General features: G+C 40.8%; 1 protein-coding gene across 15 annotated transcripts in view; it reads right to left on the bottom strand.

Annotated features, from left to right (window-relative positions):
- Window positions 1-23,718, bottom strand: part of DAB1 (DAB adaptor protein 1) — a 684,943-nt gene that overhangs the window by 80,194 nt on the left and 581,031 nt on the right. For all 15 annotated transcript variants that reach the window (XR_005583828.1, XM_039485615.1, XM_039485614.1 and 12 more), the window contains 2 exons: window positions 8,304-8,443; window positions 6,160-6,258 (listed from right to left, as the gene is read on the bottom strand). Coding sequence is in view for 14 of the 15 variants with exons in the window: in XM_039485615.1 (XP_039341549.1) it covers window positions 6,160-6,258; window positions 8,304-8,443 (239 nt within the window). In the remaining variant the exon portion in view is untranslated. The remainder of the gene's footprint in view (window positions 1-6,159; window positions 6,259-8,303; window positions 8,444-23,718) is intronic.

The raw sequence follows: 23,718 nt of genomic DNA, 5'->3' as shown, positions 1-23,718 counted from the left end.
AATGCCTGTTCTCACTTTCAGGTGACACTGTAAACAAGAAGTGGTTTGTCTAAGCGATTGGCTGAACAAGAAAGAGGACTGAGTGGATTTGTAGGCTCTAAAGTTTTACATTGTTTTATTTTTGAATATAGGTTTTTTTGTACATAATTCTACATTTGTGAGTTTAACTTTCATGATAAAGAGATTGCACTAATGTACTTGTATTAGGTGAATTGAAAAATACTATTGCTTGTGTTTTTTTACAGTGAAAATATTTGTAATTAAAAATAAATATAAAATGAGGACTGTATACTTTGTATTATGTGTTATAACCGAAAACAATATATTTGAAAATGTAGAAAACATCCAAAAATATTTAAATTATATTGTGTTCTATTATTGTTTAACAGTGTGATTAAACTCACGATTAATCATGATTAATTGTTTTAATCGCTTGACAGCCCTAGTTATTATAGGTGGGGTTGGAAGCAACCTATTATCAAGGTTGGCCAACACTTACAATTATAAGACCCTGTTTTCAGTTGCTTAAACCTGGCCAAAGGTTAACCATTTGGGTTATAATTTCCCATGCTGAGTGTCTGCCTCAGTCTGATTATCTGGGGAAAATCACAGCCAAATTGGTCCAGCTGTTTCTGAGAAAAAGCCATGGGAAAAATACACTGTTGGGGGAAAGAGGAGGGGACCACCCTGGTGAAAAGTGGATGGGCTAGGCCCATCCACTTTCAAAAAGTGGGAGGGCTGTGGCCCTCCTGGTTCCAGCGCCACTGATCCTGCTGTGAAATGGAAACTGGGACTGGAGGCTGGCAGGCAGGCAGGGAGCAGGAAACAGAGCTGGGTTGAAGGACTGGGAGCTGGTGGGGGAGACTGCAACTTGCTTGAGTGAAAAGACTGGGACTGAGAACCAGTGCGAGGGAAGGGGGGGAGCAGGGAAGGAGATAGGTCTAACAAGGTCTCAGGGTGAAGGGGAGACCTGGGACTGGTCAGGAAAAGAGAGACTGGGACAAGGAGCTAGGGTGTGGGGAGGACACTGAGACTGGACAAGGAGCTCAGGGTGGGAGATTGGCACTGGCAGCCTGTGGGGACCGCGAATGTGGATGGGGCAACCAGAGGCCAGACTGGAGGAGACAGATCAGATGAGGAGCCAGGAGTGGGAGGGACTAGGAGTAACTAGGCAAGGAGACTAGGACTGGGAATGAGGGGAAGACTGGGGTGGTGTGCAAAGAGGTGAGACCAGGACATGTGCAAGGACACTGAGACTGGAATGAGAAGCCTGAAGGTTGGGACGAAGTGAGGAGAATGGGACTCAGAATGAGGAGCAAAGGGTGGGGAAGAAACAAGACTGGGACAAGGACAAGTTGAAAGGAATGGAACAGAAGGGAGAATGGACAGAAGAGTCTGTGTCCACTAGAGCACCCCACACTTCCAGAGCCTGGAATGGCACCCAAGGTTCCTGAGTCTCAGCATTCCTACACTGTAAGCAAATACCTGTGAATGCCCCTGGCAAAAGTATCCTATATCCCCTCTAGCGCTGGCCCATGTAAAGGATGGTAATCTACTCCACTAACTCAACTTGCTACTCCTCTAACTCAACTTGCGGACATCTGTGTGGCGGATTCTAAAGGTTCCAACCCTGCTGATGACCCATGTGAGTGTCAAGATGATGCCACATGATGGAATTTTTGTTTTTTCAGTTTGCTCTTTAAAAACTAGGGAATCACATACATAACGTGTATTAAAAAAAACATTAACGTTGCATAGTCAAGCACTCACAATTTAGGAAATGCCAGAATTAAATTCAATTCCCTCGTGCATATACTTTACAATGTAGTCTTTAATTACGTGATCAAATACTACTTTTTCCACAAGCCCCCAGCTTATTCAGTGCACAGGATGGACCTGCTCTGGTGATGAGTCAAGGCTGTGTAGTGAAGGAGGACCCCTGCTTTATTTGTTGCAGAACTTATCGTGTGTAGTGAATGATGCAGGAGACTGCAGGAAGAGAAAGAGTGATCTCATAGCTGAGGCACATGAATGTTGCTCTGAAGAACTGGATTCTATCCCTGCCTATGGCACAGAGTTTCTGTGTGATGCTGGGCAAGTGACTTAAATCAAGATGCCACTAACTGTGTGTTCATTTTCTGGGTACCTGCCTTGATACTCTGGAGTCTGATTTACAGAAGTGCTGAGCACTCACTGTTCTGACTGAAGTCAATGGGAGCTATGCTTTGAACATATCAAATACTATATAACGCTAGTATGCTGAAAAATCAGGTCCTAGGTGTCTCAAATTGGGCACCCAAAATTAGTAGATACTGTTGATCTTAATCACATTGTGTCTCAGTTTCCCATCTTTAAAATGGGGATAATAATTGTCACATTCTAGGATGCAATCCAGACTTATGAGGAGTTGTCACTGCCTGCCCCATAACCCTGGGTGCCTTGCAAGGCTTTGTAGTTGTAACTTCCAATCTGGGCTGCTCGCAACCAGTCTGCCAGTATGCCGGTCACACCCTGAGTGTCTATCTGCAAGACAGCCCTGGGTCAGCCTCTCTGACCCCAGCAGTCTGTCTATAGCTCCACTCTGGCTTCCACCAGCCTTGGTTACTACTTTCAGGGTGACCCCAACATACTCCAGCCCTCTCTTTGACCATTCAGATACTGAGGTTTGTTGCCCTTTTAAGGAGTCAATGTTCAACAGTTTGTTACTTCAAGTGGAGTTAACAAACAACTCAGTTTAAACATAGCACTGGATGGGTTTAGATTAAAAATAAAACAAGTTTATTAACAAAAAAAGATAGGATTTTAAGTGAATTCAAGTACAAGAAATAAAGTTGGTAATGGTTACAAGCAAAGAAAAGTGAAAAAGCATCTAAAAGTCTAACAATCTAGAAAGTTTTGGTCCAAGGCTTTGTTTAAGTTGGCCATTCTCACCCACAGTCTTCCAGAAAGATGGTGACTGACCCTCTTTTCAGAGGCCCAAAACAATGTTTATCCAAACCATGAGGAAGGCAACATGGAGTCAGGTGGTGAAGGAGGCTCCCTGCTCTTTCTTCCCCCACTTCTGTTTACTAAAATACATATTGCTCTGTTTCCTGCCATCTCCTTCTCCTGCTGTCTTGAGGACTCTGTTTATTACTTATATAAAAACTGAGATAAAGAAACTTTCCTCTGTTTAGGACAGACCTTTTTAACTACTTTTGCCTAGGCAGGGCTGTTTGGCATTGAACATGTGCTAATATCACATAGGGAGATTTCATAACTTCTCACATAATGTTGCTACATGTATTTCACCATGATATGATTGATAAGTGAGTTATTACAGCATGTGTGGTGTGAATACAGGGGTGCTTTTTTGGCCACAATAATATCACCTCACCTCACTGGCATGTTGTGAAAATAAATGCATTAATGTTTGTGAAGCACTCAGATAATATATTGATGAGCACCACAGTTTAGTTTCAACAGTGTGTGGTAAAAAAGGCATGGGGCCACATATTGAAAAATGAGGAGAAAAGAACATACTGAATAGCTGCTCATTATGTGAGCGTTGTTCCTCTTGTGCACTAAGTGAGGGAGGGATCCTCTGAAAAAAATATGTGATTATGTAACGAAAGACTGTCATACCACCTACACACAAGGTAGCTGAATTAAGGCCATCTTAATTCTGGCATTTCCTAAGTTTTTAAGTGCTTGAGTTTGTAACACAGATGACTGATACCTGCTGATATTGGGGAGCACAATTTAAAGGTTCGTCTCCTTGAGTCGTGCTCCCCCCCATGCGTCACCTCTGCTTTGCAACCTTATTTATGTCCTTGTAATGTCATTTTTTGTGTGTAATACAGTATATGTATTGCATTTGTGTCCCTACAGAATACTGTCCAGATGACCATATCATAATCTATGCATATTATGTACTAATGAGGCCAATGACAATGATTATATGCTACTTAATTTGTATGATCAAAGTTAATTCTATCTATCACTAGCCCGGTTTTATTTCTGGCATCACATTAAATAGTTAGTTAATAAATTAAATCAAAAACCTTTTAAAATTCAAGACAGGGCTTCAACTGCTGTAAAGATCTTCTTAATTAGGATCAAAATCAGTTTGCCAGAATGTTGTGTCATTATTTTCTAGGTGGAATCATGTTTTGCTTAGATTTCTTTTAATGCAGTTGGAAAAAAAATCATACGTGATCATGCCAGGGCAGAAATAGCACAAAGCAACAAAATCTCTTGTGACTTACTGTACCAGATGCTCATGGACCAGCCTTTAGTCTTTGCTTTTTGAAATCTAAACAGTCAAACTTATACTTTTAAATCTCTATTTACTACACACACACCCCATTCCAATACACATGACTGAAACCTCTTCTACTGATGATTGTGTATCACTATAAAAGTTCTGAATTTTGTGGCAACTGTTTGCTTGATGAAATCATGATTACTTTCCTCTCATTGCAGTGAATGGGATACACTCACTGTAGTCAACAGGAGCACTGTGTGAGACAGTGATCATGATTTTTCCCCTTCTGAATTTATGGATCTGATAGCTGCTTTTAGGAACAAAACAGATGTTTTAGGCACATCCCATCCTTGCCTCTGCAGTCATAGAGACTCCTTATGGCACTGGAATCACTATGGCTTCATTGCACAAGGATGAAACCAGATTCTGGAGAGCAATGCAAACGCTGATGCAGTTATTGGCTCTGTGTGCGCCAACTGTATGGCTGTATGCAGAGAACAAGTAGATTTGGGAGCAGGGTGGACAGGGAATTCACAGATCCTTCTATCCTCCCACCATAGGTGGTCCGTATTATGGATTGCGGCTACTGGGCTGGAGAAGCCTCCGTGGAGCCAGTCTACAGGCACACTAAGTATGTCTACACTGCAGATGGCAGTGTGTTTTCTAGCTCAGGCAGACAGACACACACTAACTCTGCTTGAGCCAACATGCTACAAATACCAGTATAGCAAAGGCTAGCACGGGCGGTGGCTTGGACTAGCCACCTGAGTAAAAGCCTACCCAGCCCTCCTGGGTACGTAAGTCAGGCACTTAATCCAAGTTGCTACACTGCTATTTTTAGTGGGCTAGCTTGCGGAGCGCTAGCGCATGTTGGGGTATCCAAAGTGGGAAGAATGCTCCCAAGCTACAGTGTAGCTGTATCGTTGGTGGACTTATAGGGGAAGGAGAATTCCTTCCTCGTCCTTGCCCAGTCCTCATCCAGCTCCTCTAGCTACGTGCAGGGCATAGAATGTATCCCTTTGCGATTACTGTAGGATCCAAAGCATGTCATTTGTTATTATTTACCTAATATTTCCATAGCTACCCACATTCTTATTTGTGAGCATAATTCTATTTGCTTTGGTAACTTCTACACAGAGATAATTCTCTGACAATGGTCAATCTTTTCTGTTTGTGGCCAATTGTCTTTTTAAGCAGGCTCTTTATATTCACATTTCTTTGCTGTAAGAACCTTTACTTCTGCTTTGTGAAACTAGGGAATATAATTATTGATAGCATCAAATGGTATCAAACAATAAGGAGGCATATGAACCATTATTTTTGCTAGAACTGTAACACGCAGCTGCATTTTCCTCCCAAGCAAATTGATGGTATTTTCTTCCATTATATCTTAACAATTTTAAAGCAGGTTAAATGCGAAGTGCAAACAACTTATCACAGGAGCTCTTTAGTATGTACTACACCAATCCTAGCAAAATACAAGTATATTCACCCTCACCTCTTCAGACTAAACCAACACGATCTGAATGTAGAGCAGTTATTTGACACCTCCATCCACAATACTTACAGGCCCAACCCAGAGAACATGTAGGCACATGAGGGACTCAGGATCAGGCTCTATAACAAACTCTAGTGTAATTCCCTTGCACCTGAGTCAAGTAAGGGCTTGCTTTGATATACGATAAAGCTTTATCAACTTTGCCAGATGCTTTACGTGTTCCTATATCAGGGGGTAGCTGTGTTAGTCTGTATCCACAAACACAACAAGGAATCCGGTGGCATCTTAAGATGGACTCCTTGTTGTTTATGTGTTCCTACGTTAGTGTGATATTACTGCCCAGCTAGGAAAAGCTTTTATGGATACATCCATCACGAGATTCAAGTTTGTTCCATCGTGTGATTATTTTACTTACTCCTGTCTTTTCATCAAAGATTTTGATTCCTCCAAAGGAGACAGTTAAAAATATTTTCTGTTTATGTTCTCCTTTCGAACGAGCCGCAGCAACAATTCCCTGTTGAGACAAAGAATGGTTGGGTTGATTTCACTATTTTTTGTTTTATTTTCTGGTAGGTGCCCACACACAACAAAAAGCGGGGGCATCACTTCAGAGGAGTTGAGCACTTGATGCTTCTCTCTGGCTTCTAGGCATCCTCAGAACTTCTCAAAATCAAGCACAAGCTCTTCCTTACTATATGCAGCCACAATTTAAAGGCCAATCCAGGTTGAGCCTCCTCATCTTCCACCCTTACCTCCCCCCAAATACTAATTTTCTTCATGTTCCTCACAGCCCGTTTGATGCATGATCCACACAGAAACTCTTACCAATTCCCTGAGCCATCCAGTCCTCCTTGGAATTTGTTCTTATTTGAGCGGAAGATAACCTGATTTCTAGAAGGCTTTTTCACTCTGCAAATTTATTTGTTCTTGCTTAGTTTTTTAATAAGGCAAGAGGGAAAAGGCTCTCTCTTTCATGGAACAAAATGAGCCAACTGACCTTTCATTTTTAAAGAAAGATCTTCTTTGCAAGTTAACAATAGCCTTGACTGAAAAATGGGGTGCCTTTTCTGTTTATTCTCCTTTTGTCTAGTGGACTTACCCTATTCTTGGACTCTTCTGTCCAGTGGGTGGACTTGCTATTTGTGCATTCTGTATATTATTACAGCTGAAACATAACCTGGCACTCACATAGCAACTTCTCTTTCCATCTTCAGAGTCCTACTTCTATCAGTTACCAATGCTACCAGCCTAGGATTCAGTGTCACAAATTACATTTGTGAATAAATAAAAATACTTAGCCTAACACTTTGCATCTTCAAAATGCTTTACAAACATTAACTAATTAATCCCCACTACACCGGTATGAAATCAGTATTATTATCCCCATTTTACAGATGAGGAAACAGACACAGAAAGGTTAAGTGACTTGCCCAAGGCCATACAGCCACTTAATGCTAGAGCCAGTGCTAAAACTCAGGAGTCGCTGGTTCCCAAGTTACCTACTCAGACCACTAGACTGGGGTGGCTTTTCTGGAGCTTGACCAGAATGTCGAAGGTAACATAACACTTCAGCAGAAGGGAATGAAGATTAAAATGAAGAGAAATGATTCCCCCCACGTTACATGGTAAGAGCTAGGAGCTCTAGCTCAAAAGACAAGCATATGAATTTGTGAGACCACCTACTCTGGATGGATCTAATCGCCTCACATTACTTATGCAAGTCTCTCCACTACGCTTACAGGAATTAAGCACCTTGGAGACATGGAAATGGCATTCCTATGGGAGAAAGATCAAAAAAGGCTAGCCTGGTGTTCTAATGGCCACAGGTCTCCCACACAGCATGTTGGCAGATGGAATCAAGCAATGAATGGAAAAGGGCCTACACGCAGATGAATCAGATTAGAGGCTTGTGGCAGATGCTGTTTTGAGACATGAAGGGCCCTCCTTTAAAACAGGCCCTCCCCCACCATTACAAAATGTTCATAGCTCTTTTTCAATTTACTTGTAAGGAAATATTTCCAAAATTGGTGAACCACGAGATGTGTGTTGCCGCACTTCACTACTCATTCATGCTGCTTTATGTCACCTCCTGCCCCTTTCCTTCAGCTTGTCTGTTATCTACCTAGATTGTAGAGCTCCTCAGGGAGCACATTAAGGACACTATTTATTGTGTTTTTCTGCCTATAGAAACTAGAGATGGGCCAACACCTCAAATCCAACCTCCATATTTTAGGTGGGGTATTGGTGGGGGGCGCCACGGGAGGAAAAGAGGAAGTTAGATTAAAGGTCTAGATTAGAGCCAAGATCACTGCTAGAGCCATCGTGGATTCCTAACATCAGAATGTGAAGCAACAAATTGGTGAAGTCCCAACTTATCGATGTCAGAGTCAGGACCTTGTACAAAACTAGCCAAATTCTATTCTATGACACCTGTGTGTACAGTGGTCTAAGTGAAGGGGAATTTGACCCAATGCCATGAAAGTAGAACGACTAAGAGTTCAATCTGAAATTCTCCCCACTTTATTCTGTAACACTTAAACATTAAAAGTCACACTGCACCTTGAGTTTCATCATGGAATCTTGGCATAACTTGTCTCCTCGCGCTGCAGAAACCTCATCTATCCCAATCAGTTTTGCTTTGTATCGGACACCATCACCTTTAAACCTCTTTATTAAAGTGGCTTCACTGCGATCCTGACCTGAAAAGACAGAAGTGAAAATCTGAAAATCATATGACCAAAAAGGAAAAAATAAACAAATGCTCACAAGTAAATTTAAGGTTAAATTTATGTTCATGCCTCAGTACCTGCGCATGTGAGTATCTGCATAAAGTTAGGAGAAATTTACAAGTGAAATAAAACCTGTATTTCTCAAATGTGTATACAGTGGGATTGCAAGTGTATGAAATCTTCTGCATGAAATTTGCAAGCGATGTCAGTTTCCAGAAGTAAGAGACGAGCCTGAATCAAACCTCATGCACCTGAACACTTCTGATCAGTGCAGGGTGTTGGAAATCTCACTCCAGATCAGAATTTTGCATCTTGAGTCCACCTCTAATAGCAATATGATACTGCCTCTCTGTACTGCAACTTGTCCAATTGTACTAGTAATATTTGTAATGTCAGGATTTGTATTTTATCATTTCTATTTCACGAAATAAAAAAAAATACATCATCTGTCTATACAACTTTGTTGCTCAAAAGTCATGGCAACTACTGCTTCCTGGTACTATTATTTTTGTTTCTCAATACATAGCAACAACATAAATGTCAATAGGAATTCACACAGAGTCACTCAGAGCCTAGAGGAGGAAACAGGGTGATTCTTATTAAAAAGGAATTTGCTTTGAGTGAGACAGTTAGGTGTTGAGAGGGCAAACAGAAACAAGTGACAGAGCAAAGCTGAGAATCAAAAATCCTATAACAAACCATGAGAAGGAGAACTTTCTTAGAAAGACAGCAAACAGATGAGCTCCCAAGTGGGTTATTCCTGAGCATTTAGAGAAGCAAGAGTAGATTCTTTACCTTGAGTGGTTGGGGAAAATAGACTGATTTGGGAATCAGTCTTTTTGAGAGCTGGTTGAAGACCTTAATCAAGAACCTTGAATTTCTTGATTGGGAATGGTAATACAGCTTTGTGTTTGTGAGTGACTGCAATTGCAAATTAGAGAATATAATAGCAGGAGTCTAACTTATGAAAAGGTGAGTTCCTGAAGAAAGTTCAAACAAGAAGAAAGAGTTGAGAGGCTAGACACTGACCAGTTCCAATAAGAAGCGGGCATTACTAAAAGCAAGCTGCATTAACTACACACAAAATAGCTACTAATGCAAAACAGAAGTGTGATGCTCCCATTCTTCTGTGAGAGTTAGGAGGTTACATATTCACATGCTGCTTTCCATTTTGCAGAAGCAGGAGAGACTCTGAGAAATTGAATCAGGTGGACCACATGAGGAGGCATCACTATAAGGTACAAACCAAAAGCAACACAGTAATGTAACATAGATAAAGAAAGGCAAGAATATGGGGGTGGGAGAGAAGAGGATAGGAAAAATGAAAACCCATAGCGAAATAATGACAGGACCAAGTGACAGTCTTTAGATCCAAATCTGAATCCAAATCTCCACAAATTTGGAAGTGTTTGGATGTGAGGTTTTGATTCAGGCACAATCTTTAGCATGCAGTAATTGAACCTGCTTCTGGAAAAGAAAGCAATGGATAAGATGAGTCCAGTATGTCCTCACGAGCGACAACTGAAATATCTAAAAGATCTGCGAGGTAAAAACAGATCAGAAAAAAAGAGTCCCGATTTTCAATGAGAAATCCAAAACCCAGAACCTGAAAACTTCCAGTTTTCCGATGACATTTTTTAGTTTTTTTGAGAAGTCAAAATTTTCTGCAGAAAAAAAAATTCCATTTTCTGACCAGCTCTACTGAGAAAGAAAGATGAAAAGGAGTTTATAAAAATTAGAAATGCTGAGCACTTCAGTGGCAGAAGTATATGCTTAGAACCTTTGAAAATCAGGTCAATTGTTTAAGTGCCCACCTGTGGATTTATATTATTATTATTGTTGATTATTTATACTGTGGTAACACCTAGAAGGCCCAGTCATGAACCAAGACCTCATTGTGCTAGATGCTGAACTAACACAGAATAAAAGGATGATCCCTGGCCCCAAATGACTAACAATCTAAGTAACTAATGTTAGGCACCCATGGTTGAACGATGTGGTCTCTGTCTCTTCCAGCTCTAATTTCTATTTTAAAACTTGCATTTAAGCACTTTAAACATTGACTCTTACAGTAGCAAAGAAAAACTAATAGCTGCTTCTGTGCTATTGTGTAGCATTCAGAGACTTCTTTTTAAAAGCAATTAATAACTGTCAACTCAACTACATTTACATATATACCAAGCTGATTAGACTTCTTCCCTCGATCTATGATTCTCTAAATTTACATGATTAAAATCCTTCTAACATTTTCATCGGGAAAAATATGTAGCGAACATGCACAAGAAAGAACATTTACAAATGAAGGACTCATTTGGATTCCTCTTCACCCAGAGTACTCACAAGCACGACAGTTCACATTATGAACAAGTGACCTGCAAAATTTCATGGCAAATATTAGCTCATGGCAAATATTTTATGGCTGAATTATAACCTACTAAAAAATAAGGGCAATGACAAGTGATCCTTGCCATCTATCTCCCTCCCTCAATTAGGTTTCCCCTCTGCATTCCCAAAAGGGATTAAATAGGGGATTGAATCTTCATGCTTTTAAATGATATTTTATAAAAGACTAATGGCAGATAGATGATGAGTCAGAAACTGTAAGTAATGTTAAAATTATGGCTTAGGGAAATGCTGAGGCAGATGTCAGTATCGACAGCTAAAGCAGTGAAAGAACATTTGCTACACTAAGCCCTGAAAAAACATCTGGATACACAACAATGCACAGCCAGATCAGTGGGCTTTGCTGCATGTCTGTCACATGTGTAAACAACATGTCTAGTCAATTTTATGTTGCAGTAAATAAAATCCAATTCAAAAAGCATTCTCACCAAGTTTCCAATCTTATATCTTCATTATAGCAAAAAGCAGCTGTTAATTAATATTAATATTGCCATCACTCTATGCTCATAAGTGATCTAGAATGCTTTCTGTATCTGCATCATGATCATTAACTTGTACCCAATTCAGATATTTGCAAATTTCTACTCGAGTCTATGATAATTTTTTCTGAATGTACCCTAATTCACAACATTAATAGTCCCATTAACGTACATTTTATGGCTCTGTATGCTTACAGGCAACACCCATTTCATTTATGCACATTCAGCATTTATTAAGAAGTGGATTAAACAGAATGAAGTGTTTTTTTGATATATAATGGGGGATGGTCAGCAAGTTAAGAATGATGTGGGAATTGTAAAGTGTGCTGGAAATGAAAAATGAGCAAAGACTACAAATTCACAAATAAAAAAACCTGTAGACTTGGGAAGTACGCTAGAAAATGTAGATCTTGTCTAAATTACAAAACCAACCATGTTGGGGGACCTAGATATGACATGGTATCTACCTATCCCAAGTTCTTACACCGGTGCCCATCAATATAGTACCTGAAGTCCTGGTAGTCTCCCAGCACAGTTACAAACATGTTTCTTTCCTGCAGTGTGGACATGACTGGTCTCTATTTTTACTGTTTTCCCAACTCCTGATGAAGGCAGCTGCACTGCAAGATGTAACCCTGCACTGGCAAGATGTAATCTTGATCAAGATGTAACCTTGTACACCTTGTTCAAGATATAACAGTATTATCCTGTTGTAACCAAGTTCCCCAATGCGGCTGACTTTATAGCATAGATAGGACTTTAGACTTAAGGTAAAGGAATGTCTCTTTTGTATGATGGGCACTTATGCAGCAGACAGTCCAGACTCTCATTCAATATGCCACCATTAAAAGGGAACTTTTAAATTAAAGTCCTTAAGCAAGGCTCTCTATGTTTTAGAAACAGCATGAATAGTGTATATCTGAAGTATAGGGTGGTAATTCTGTTCATGGCCAACGGGAGGCGGTTCCTGGTCAATGGGAGCTGCGGAGCTTGCGCTTGGCGTGGGGGCAGCATGCAGAGCAGGGGCGGCTCTAGACCCCAGCGCGCCAAGCAGGCGCTTGGGGCGGCCGTTTCCCGGGGGGCGGCATTTGGCTCCGGTGGAGCTCCCGCCGGCATGCCTGCGGCAGGTCCACCGGAGCCCGGAACGAGCGGACCTGCCGCAGGCATGACTGCGTCGGGTCCGTCTTCCCGCGGCCCCGGTTGAGCTCCCGCAGGCATGACTGCGGCAGGTCCGCTCGTCCCGGGCTCCGGTGGACCTGCCGCAGGCATGCCGGCGGGAGCTCAACCGGAGCCGCGGGAAGAGGGGACCCGCCGCGGGACCGGGGAAGGGCGGCGCAGCGCTCCGCGCTGCTTGGGGCAGCGTCATTTCTAGAGCCGCCCCTGATGCAGAGCCCCCGTGGTCACCTCTGGGCCTAGAAGCCCGACATGCCAGCTGCTTCCAGGAGCTGCTGGGAGCCTGCCTTAGCCCTGCTGTGCCGCCAACCGGACTTTTAACAGCCTGTTCAGCAGTGCTGACCAAAGCCACCAGGGTCCCTTTTTGACCGGGCATTCTGGTCGAAAACCAGACGCCTAGCAACCCCATTAACCTGGAGAACAAAACCTCCATAGTTGTATAGTTACCAGAATTCCAACATGGAATTACTGCTCTGTATTTTATTCTGTACAACAAACTGATCCAGCCTTACTTTCCTTCCCACCCACCCCCAATCTTCTTTTTGCTCCTCCTCACCCCCCAATTCTCATCCCTTCTTGCACTCATTCACCCCAAATCTTCCACAGTACCACTCCCTTCCCCTTTGTTTTCTCCTGCTTCTTCTCGGGCCCAAGCTCCCCCATCTGTTTCATGTCTCTCCATTTTATTGCTCATGTGGACTATGAGAAACTACGTAGAGAAGCTTCATCCTGTAGTTTTTCACTCCCAGCTACACTTTCCAGAAAAATGCAAGTTATCTTAAAAGGGTGGAAGTTCCCAAATAAACTAAGCTTTTAAAGCAAATTGAAGCCTGTTTCAGATCTCAGAATGTTGCCAGACTATACCGTTCAAATTAAATACAGCTTTAACAAGAGAATATTTCTTTCTATATCACACATCTGCTGAGATCTGAGTGCAGGATTCTGCAGTTCTCCTGCTACAACTGATACTACAGATGCCTGAACATCACGGAGGGTAGGTTGCTAGTTTAGGCTTCAATCCTGCAGATATAGGGGTCCATCCAGAGCTCATTGCCAGACTGAAGCCTTGACAATTATTTTGTTTTATAGGCTGTTAAATGGCTTCAGAATTTAAATGCCGTAAGAACAAACTTTTACAAACCCTAAGTCCAAAAGACATTCTTCAAGCCTTTGTTCTAAAATCCCACTGTAAACAGCTGTTTGTAGGCAAACATCTGTATACCAACACAATAGAACCAAGAATCCAAAAATGTAAACTAAAATTGGATCGATTTTTATAACCCAGGCTCAGAAAAATACAAAATGGAAAAACAACATTAAGTGCCACACAGATCTGATTTTAAAAAAATCATTCATTTTCTATTTCTAAAGGTTTTAGTGTTAAGATTTTACTATTACTAAGATAGGCAAAAATGTTTTGTCTGCAGCATATGCATTTTACATTCACAGTGGCCCTTTAATACGTAAATGCATTGGTAACTATCAAGTCTATCCCATATATGCTGCAGTTCTCCTTTAAGCCAAACTACATGTTCCAGTTGGATCCACCACTGTTCCCCTGTGACCTTGAATAGTGTGACCTTTGCTGTTAGAAAATTACACCTAAACCTTTTTACCCTTTTCACTCAACTGATAAATCCCCAGCGCCTTTCAACATAACTGTGTTTCTGAGTCTGCATCCAAAGTAGAGACATCTTTGTTATCACAGACAGGATTTAAGACTATTTTATCTAGGTCCATAAATCAACAATAAAAGTAAATAGATAGTTTGCACATGTCTAGTGCATTTTATTCAAGGCACTGTATTTTACAGTAATTAAATTAAGACTCGCCCCACCCCTGTAAGGTAAATACAGCAACACCCCTCATTTTACTACTGGGGAATGAGTGGAACAGAGGTTAAGAACTTGCTAAAAAATCACAAAACAAACAGTGGCAGAGCCAAAAACAAAACCCAAGGTCCCGACTCTCAATTCCATGAGGTTACTGCTACACATGCGCTCTATAAACTGTTATAAAGATCAAGTGAAAAATAAGTTATTGCAGCCAATCCGATTTTAAATATATTAACATGACAGCAGGCAGTTGAGATGCTTCCAAGATTCCTACCCAAGAAGTAGTTACTTAAACTTGCTTTAGGATTCTGCCAGCACTGATAGGACAGAACAGGATTACGATTAGAACAGCATAATAACTGCAGTTGAACGCACACTTTGATTTGAAGACTTACTCTGGAAATATGATTACAGCAGGTAGTATAAAGATACTTGAATGAATGTACACATTTTTTCACTATTAGACTCCAGCTAATACACCAAATTTTGCAAATTAGAGATTGACAAAATGGTCATCCGAGGTTTATCCTCCAGCCGCTTTGCATCAGTGGACTGTATGTATCGGCAGAACTCACACTCAGTTGTGGGCCTGAATATGAAGTCCCACCTGACCTTGACTCCTGGTCTAACAGAGCTCCATGTTAATGTTGTACTGACGTGCTAACTTTATGTTAAATTCCGTACATTCACCTGGAGACTTTGCAAATGAGTATATTTCATAAGAAGGAATAAAAATAACAAACCATCGTAGAAGAAAGAAGTTTTATCGTTGCTTTTTCTTTATGCTAATATACTGCACTAAGCAGTGTTTTAACAGCATCCAGTAATCTAAACTGATAACCCTGGAAATGGCTATATTCTTTATTTAAACGTGTACCTGCCCCCCCCCCAGGGCATAATGTAAATTTCTTGATTTTTAAGTATATAAAATGTATAACGATGTTATCAGCAAAATCAATAACATGCCTCCAGGAGTCAATTCTCTGAAGAATGACACACAACTGTCTTTTATACTAATAAACCGTCAAAGCTGTATCCACCATACTTTCAAATTATAAACTGATATGACATTTTTATTTTTAGATTTTAAACCAATGGCACACAACTGTAAACAGTCTATATTTTCATGGAGACAATTAGGATTTCTATAGCACCGAGGAGTGAAGAATACAAACACTGCAGTTCAGATTGACATCTAAGGCAGTGCATACTGCACACCATGGGTAAGAGAATTAAATGCTACATAAAAGGGGTTTCCCATTCAGTGTGTGTATGTATGCCCCTATCTATAGAGGTACACACACACATATATACACATCACAGATCTTCAGCTACTTCAATTGAAACCTGCTGAAGACTTGGTCCACCATTTTTTAACATAATCATGCATTTAAAGTTCGATTGAGCATAAAATTCAATATTCATGTGTAGCTATATGCTCTATACATTTTATTTTCTTTTTGTTTTATATACACACAATATTACACTAGCAGCTCAAATAAAACTCTTACTCTAACAGGAATCTGTCCTGCAGTCAGGCAAGTTTTCCCACTGATTTCATGGGAATTGGATCCAGAAGAAGCAAGCAGCACAAAATGTTTGTTGAGATTGCAATATCTCAGAATCCACAGTCCAAAGTACTTTCCAGTTTCTTTTTGGTCTGTGAAAGACAGTCTGGTACAGGGAGCTTAAACAATTTAAAAAAAAAACCACACAAAACAAAAACAGAAAACAACAACAAAGAGGAAATTTGCTGAAGCTGTTATCAAATTTCCTCGTTTCCCCCCTTCTAGTGAACTTGTGCATTTCTGGAAGAAGAATTTCTAAATATCTAGATTCTGCATCCTCACTAAATTCATTGGGAACAGGATTGCTAGATACCATAGCGGTATTTCTAAATAGCAATATTATTCAAAGTCATAGAGATACAGAAAACTGTTTTTTTCTCTTAACATATTGGGTTTGTTTTAGTTTTATTACTGCAGCAAAGTCAAAATATGTAATTATACTAATATTTGAAAGACAGCAGATAAATATTCTCAGTATCTCCTGCACAAAGCTAGACAATAAAGCAGAAATGCCTTGCACCATACGTGCATATAGTTTAATTTCCTATATCATCAGGATAATTCTTCTCTAACAATGTATTCAAAAGGCTTCCCACAGAATTTGCTGTTCATTATTACGAACTTGGTTAGCATTTCATTTCTACAGTCCACAGCATCTCTCAGGAGAATATAATATATCTTTTTATTTTACACACCAGACAAATAAGCTTAGTACTGGGTGGACCTCATGGGCAGAGCACAGGGCTGTCCACCCTGCACGTCCCCTGCCATGTGCTTCAGGAGGCGAGGGAAGCCTTGCCATTTGCTTCTCTTGCTTTCGTCTAGCGTCTCCTACAGGAGGTTGCTCCCCACCAACCCCTCACCCATGGTCCTCCAGAAGTCGTCAGCAGGCCCCCGTCCTGCAAGCCTCCCTGGCTGCCCCCAATACGTCACAATGTGCAGCCAGTTCACCTCTGCACTATGTCCAGAAAACATCTGTACATGCTCTTGTTTCATGCTATCCACTTCCTCACCCTCACGTCCCACCCTGACACCAAGAAGGCTGCCACAGGAGGAGGGCAAGGAACCCCAGTGGGCCAGCCTGTACTCCACTTCAGTTTCATGGCCCACCGGGCATATTAGTTGGCAGCTCCTCCATGGAGCCATGAGCACGGGCATGTACCTGGTACAGTTCACAAACTACCCCTGCACGTGTCCCTTCTGCAGTGAGAGGGAGATCCTGGTGCACATTTATGTAGGGTGTGTCCAGTTGCAGCCCCTCTTCCAGCTTCTCCAGAACCTCTTACTGAGGTTCTGCTGCACTTTCCCCTGCACCTCTTGATAAACGCACACCCCATTTGTGGGCCCACACAGTCACGGGACCTCTTTGTCAACCTCCTCCCGGTGCTGGCCAAGATGACCACCCATCATACCAGGAGGAGGAAGCTGGATGGGGTGTGTGGGCTCTGATTATGGGGCCTATTTACGTTCCCTTGTCCGATCACATCTCCAGGCAAAGTTCCTCTGGGCAGTGTCCACTGACTCCTTAGATGCCTGGAGGAGCAGTGGGCACAGTCCAGGTTTCTATGCTTGGTGTCCCTCTCTGGTTCCCTGATTTTCAGCCTTTGACTTCACTACCATTCCTGCTTTTCATTTGTTGCCCCACATACTCACTTGTGGCCCTGGCTTACCGGCTCTTCCCCATTAGCTGAAGGTGTGGGCCTTTAGTTTTGGACAGGCCTAGACTTGCATATTTAAGATCTACATATAATAGTAACAGGAACCATTGTTATCCTCTAAATGAAGATGTACTTTGAAATGAAAATGAAATGAAAAACTTGAATTTAAACTACATTTTGAAAGATAGTTTTCAAGCAACTGAAATAACTATTCATATAGTGAAATGTAATCCAAGTCCCCCAAAAGGTCGATAAGTTTTAAAGGCATGACAGGATTAAAAAAACCCAACATCTACCATCTCTCCATGCTCTTATACTACACTCTCTACCAGGGAATGTGAGTGTTACTAGAATCCTACTGATGCAAAATGTTTCCCTTCCACTCCCAACATGGATCTTCCAACAGTCACCATCCAGCTCCAAGCAAAAGCTACCTGCTTGTGGTAGAGTCAGAAAGTCACCCCTACTGCGATCTGCTTCATTAACAAACAAACATTCCGAAGGTAATGCTACACGAAGCCTCAACCGTGGCAGCTTCTTCCCTCCGAGTCTTCCACAGGCCCAATCCAACTCTGCTTGAGGGCTGCTCCCACTTGCTTTACAGTTATGGTGAACTCTAATGAGTCACACCTGCCCCAGCTTCTCAACTTGCAACTCCGTGTAGGGTTCCAACACTTTTTAACAAAGAGAACCACAAGAGACACATGTATCACCTTCCATCCTGATTCCAGTGTGGAAAAAAAAACTCCACTGACTTCAATGGAAACAGAATTGTGCACAATGTGAGAAATATTTAAAGAGATAAAAAGAAATTTTGCACTTTCAGTGAACTTCCATTAGGATTAGTTTTAAAATATTACCTGTAAATTTAAGCAGAAATACAAGGATTATAGATCTATCAAGTTATTTAGACAATCCTCTCAGTAGTACTTTCCACTTGTTTATCATTGTCATTCACTGTAAACTCTACTCTAGCTTTAGGGCATTTTGGATTATTAGTACTTGAACGGAATTACTGTATTCAAATGTATATGGACATCCCAATTACTGGAACAAAGGATATAATAAATACATAAGCAAACAGTTGTTTCCACATTTATTTGCAGTCTGCCATCTTACCTGAGCTTCCCCGAATAGAAGATGTGACTTTCAAGGTGAAGTCAAATTGTATAAGTCAAATATTTTCTTTTAGAAATTAACATTTTGTACTCTGTTCATGTGCTAGTACACAATGAGACGTACATTTCATCCCGTCTTATTTCTTCAAGGCAGGAAGGCTGCATAAACTAGTAACTGATTAAACTATTTCTTACCAGTACAAAGAAGTATTTGTGACTAAGATGAGAGGCCAACTCAATTATTTACTGAGAAGGCCTTAGAATAAAATTACATTTGATTAAACTTTTTGATAAATCTCAGTGATAGCAAGGTTAGGGTAAGCACATCAGAAGTGACAATGACTAAACACTTACATTCCTCGGGTAATGGATGCAAGAATAGACGACAAATCATTCACTTTAATTTTAGTTAAAAAGCTTACTGATTAATTTTATCTTCTTAGATAGACTTTTAAGGGCAAAGCATATGGTCACATCCTAAAATGGAGAAATGACCAGAAGCCAGGTGTAATTAAACTTCCTTTCCGGTTCTGTACCATGCAAGTCTTCATAAATCTTGGAAAGCTGTTTTGTCAGGGTGTGCGTGGCATAGGCAGTCTTCTCTGATACAGAAAACAATTTAGCACCCCATATTCTGCAGGGACTTCTACTGAAGTCTGAAGAGTTCCCTAGAGTTTAAGTAAGAAATAAGTTTGGCTCATTAGGTTTATTTAATATGTCCTCGGGAATTACAGGAAGCTGAACTGGTCAAAAATTCATTTTAAAATTGATGTAATCTTTCACTGTCAGAGCTTATTAATAAAAAATGATGCCTTATGTACAATACAGGGGATTTCTGCAGACTTTGCTCGTCTAAATAATAATGGAGTTCAACAAAAGAATAATTTATGTCTTCTCTTACCATTTAAAGATAAGTGAAAATACTTCAAAAATAACAAATAGATAACAAATGAAAAATGCATACAGTGGTATTAAAAAGAGTGGGGTAAGTCAGTTCCTTTTTCACCTACCTACCAGGACCTGAATACCCATTGTGCATTTCTGATATGACACGTACAAAACAAAGGCCTCAGGAGGTCAGCTAGTCCAACCCACTGTTCAAAGCAGGACCAACCCCAACCCCAACACCACATTCTCGTGTTCCCTTAAGGGATGTGCTAATTCCCCAAGGCAGCAGGAAGAGTAAGTTAAGAAGGGGTTCTGTTTAGAGTCGACAAATCTCTCATACATGTTCAAAGAGAAAATATATATTTCCTTTGAAAATAGCTAAAAAGCGTAAATTAAATGGCCAAGAAAACAAGAAATAGCCCAAACAGCTGTAACATGAAGACACTGCCCACCGACAGGATTTACATTTTTACCCTCTTTGGCCAACAGCTAGCAGCATCAGTGATTTGCAAAATCATGGCAAATGGGATTGTAAAACAAACTGGTTGAAAAAACTGCAAGTGATTTTTTGTTTGGTGAATTTAGCCCTTTTTTACTGTTTGTAAATCATCCCCGAACAAGTTGCAAGAGCTACGAATTTGTTTGAAGAATCCTATGTGACAAGAAGCTTTCTATCTTATGGCCTGATTGGGAACTGTGAGTATTTGTGATTTGTTTTGGACCAAGTAAATCATGTAGTGTTGTTTCTAATCTCTGACTGGATTAGCTAAACCTAATAAACAATGAAAAATCACTGGGGTTTTGTTTCTTTCAGGGAATGGCTGGAATGGGGAAGGGAGCTTCTGTAACTCAGTTTAAACCACTGTCAAAGGCAGCATGCAGGTCCTTTGCCTGCTTCTGCGCTCACTCCACCTCATCTCCTACTAATGTTTACCACAATGTCATTGACAGGAGAACTCCAGTGGCCCTCTGGAGGGTGCCCATTTGGGGAGTTGTGGCAGCAGGATTCTTTCCATTTCTGCCCTTACGGGCAATAAAAAAAAAACCCCGTAGCACTGCTTTTCTTTGGAAATTGTTCATGTTTTGCAATCCAGTGCTTCAGGAAGAAAATTATTTTCATGTTGGCCTCCCACTGCCTCTCCAGCATCACAGAATGTCTCTCCCTGCTGGAGAAGCAATAGGAGGCAAAGAGGAAAGCAGCTTTTTCTTGAGACTTTGGGCAAAAAAAATGCTGTCAATTTCAAAATTACAACAGTGGCAAAGTGCTTCTTTCAATTTGTTCCTTTCATTTTTGTGTCCCGCTGCTGTTGCTATTGTCAAAGCAGCAGCAGGAGGCAGAAATGAAAGGACTACTACCGCCACGCGCCCTTGGGCAAAACATTAATAAGAAGAAAAACACCCCTACATCAAAAAGAATTCCAGAGGCCAGAAAATGGGGCTTGTGCACCTCTTGTATATGGCACCACAGAGAATCATAACATCACAATAATTGTTTTATTTTTTAGAGCTACATCCACTCACCCTCTGCCCAATCAAAGTGCTGGGGGTGCAATACACATGTTTAAAAAACCATGTTGTTATAAAAATAATAAAACGCAAAAATAGACACAAATGTCCAGTCCAGGAAAAGGGAAAGAAAGGAAGTGAAATTACTAAAAGGAAACCACTGGGGGAAAGAAAGGTTGAGGCACTTTTTTTTTTTTTTTAAAAGAGTGACTCGGATATTGGGGGAGTGAGTTTAACAATATACTGCAAACTCATTCAACTGCCAACCATGCTAAGGTGTGAAAGTAGAATCCTAACAGAAGGTTGCTGTACAATCCTGCTCGGATTAGGACCAAAGTCAAGTTCTGTAATGTTACTAGAATATTCACAATTAAAGACTTTTAAGAACTAGCACTGCCAACTCAAAATCAGTCCAGAATTTCAGAGGCATCCAAGATAAATAATGCTGGGAAGGCATAATCTGATTATGGTTGACCAAATCAGTAATCAGGCTACTGCACTCTGAACCAGCTCCAAATAATGTACAAGCTCTGAAAAACATAATTATGATAATCCAGCCAAGTAGTCACAATTGGTTTTGGTACTGTTGTGAGGTCTTTACAGAATGTTGCCTGTGCAACTAGAAACCAACGCCTTCAAACCAGTTCCAGTACATGACTTCCCATGGAAAAGCTACCTTGGAACAATTCCCATCAATAACAGCCCAATGGAGATGGGAGGAAGAGGAGAGAGCCTCTTCATACCACCAAGCTGTACCCACCAACAAGCCTTTTATTTTCCTGGGATTGAGGATAAGACACCTTTTAGGAGACCAAGGGCCATATCATCCCACCATACGCTCACGATAGAGACAGAGCAAGATAAATTCTGCTTTCACTTGTATCATCCAATCCGAGATAAGTCATTTGACCTGCAGGGGTGTAACCAAGAGCAGGATTTGGTTGCACAAATTATACACCACAACACTGCCATCTTGAACATGAAGTGATGCCACAACGCAGTGATAAAAAGTGGGTATGGCCTACTGGAAGGCAGGCATGAACAAGGGCAAAGTTCTTCCAGTGTATCTTTCCCTCTAGAAGCAATGTATTTTTTTGTTTTTATTTTTTTTTATAAAGGAAGATGAGCAATTTAAAGCTGATCAAGGCAGGAATAATGTGTTCTTTTTCTTCTCTGCATGTGAGAATGCAGCAATTAGTGAAGGCACTCTAGGGACCGGGGGACACAGCAATAGTGGGGGGTACTCTTCTGTGTACTTGTGGGACATCATACTGACATTATGAAATCTATTTAGAAACTGTTTACATTTTGTTGTGTGCCAGCAGGTCTTCCATTTTTGAGTTGGTAAATGGTGAGGCACTGTGTCTGTGATAGATTAGATAGTATCTAATGGGTACTATGAATTCTGTTTCCTTCTTTATTTATTGGTATTTTTAAAGAAAGACACACCAATAAAACAAAAATGTGAAAGCTGTCTATAATGAATAAGTACATCCTCACTTGGGCCCACTCTAAAATGATGTGCACAAATTTCCACATCTAAGGTCCTGTGTGTGCCAAAGCTTGTATTTGTGCTCACAAACTGGATTTGTAAGTGTTTTAGTTACAGAACGTGTGTGCACAAATGCATTTTGCTAGTGCAAAAAACTTAGGGTCAGATCCTCAGCTGTTTCAAGTCAGCATGGCCCCACTGAAGTCTTAACACAAAGGCAGGTTAAAACACAGAATATAGTGCTAACAATAATGAACAGTACAGTAGTAAACAGTGCAAATCTGTCAAGAGGGAGGTGAAAGATAAGGGGAAGCTTCTAAACTCGAGCTAAGCTGGGCTCAGTGCTGGGGGCCGACCTGCCTGTGGGAGCTGATCTAACTTACACCTACAGTCCTTCTGGCAGCCAGAAACAAGGAGGGCATATGGACCCCGCTGTTATGACCCCTGTTTCAGGAGCCAGGAGAGCATGGAATAAGAGGAATCCTAGTTAAGGACATTTTGTGCTGTAAGAGTAAGGGAAGGCAGGTGGAGTGGAGCTAAAGGTCTGGCCCAAGATCCAGATATTTAAGATTAGGAAGACGAGATGTTACTTTCCATTATTATATATACAACTTTTGAGGCTCTCTTACGGTAATAAAAGCTATATGAAAATATCAAATATACATTATTCCTTAAAAATAAAACAGGTTAATTCCAAAAGCTTTACATATGAACTCTTAGACAGCCAAAGAGTTTTCTAATCTGAGGTCAGAGATGTCCCTTACTGTTGTCTGCATCATATAAAATGCTTGTCATTACATTACTTCAAAGGAATGCAGATAAAACCAGACTGCTGAAATGAACAAGAGCAAGCAGAGTTACAGTATAACCTCAAGGAAAAAAATAGAACCTATTTGTATTACTGCAGGATATCAATATTAAGAGACAGGGTTTTTTATATTGTATTTTGTGAAAAATTGCTGAGCTTTTCAAGAAAACAAAAATTGGATGCTTCATAGCATAACCCAGTTATTTTGCTACTTTGTCACTTGTGCCACTGTGCTTTCCATGCTATTACTGCCATCAATACTTTTTCAAGAGACAATATTACAGTGTTCAAAATGCTCTGATTTCCTTTCTGGAAGC

Source organism: Mauremys reevesii, linkage group 8 (assembly GCF_016161935.1).
Source record: "Mauremys reevesii isolate NIE-2019 linkage group 8, ASM1616193v1, whole genome shotgun sequence".
In the NCBI taxonomy this organism is placed as follows: domain Eukaryota; kingdom Metazoa; phylum Chordata; order Testudines; family Geoemydidae; genus Mauremys; species Mauremys reevesii.
Note: the sequence above shows the minus strand (reverse complement) of the source record. Positions and strands in the feature narration are given on the sequence as shown.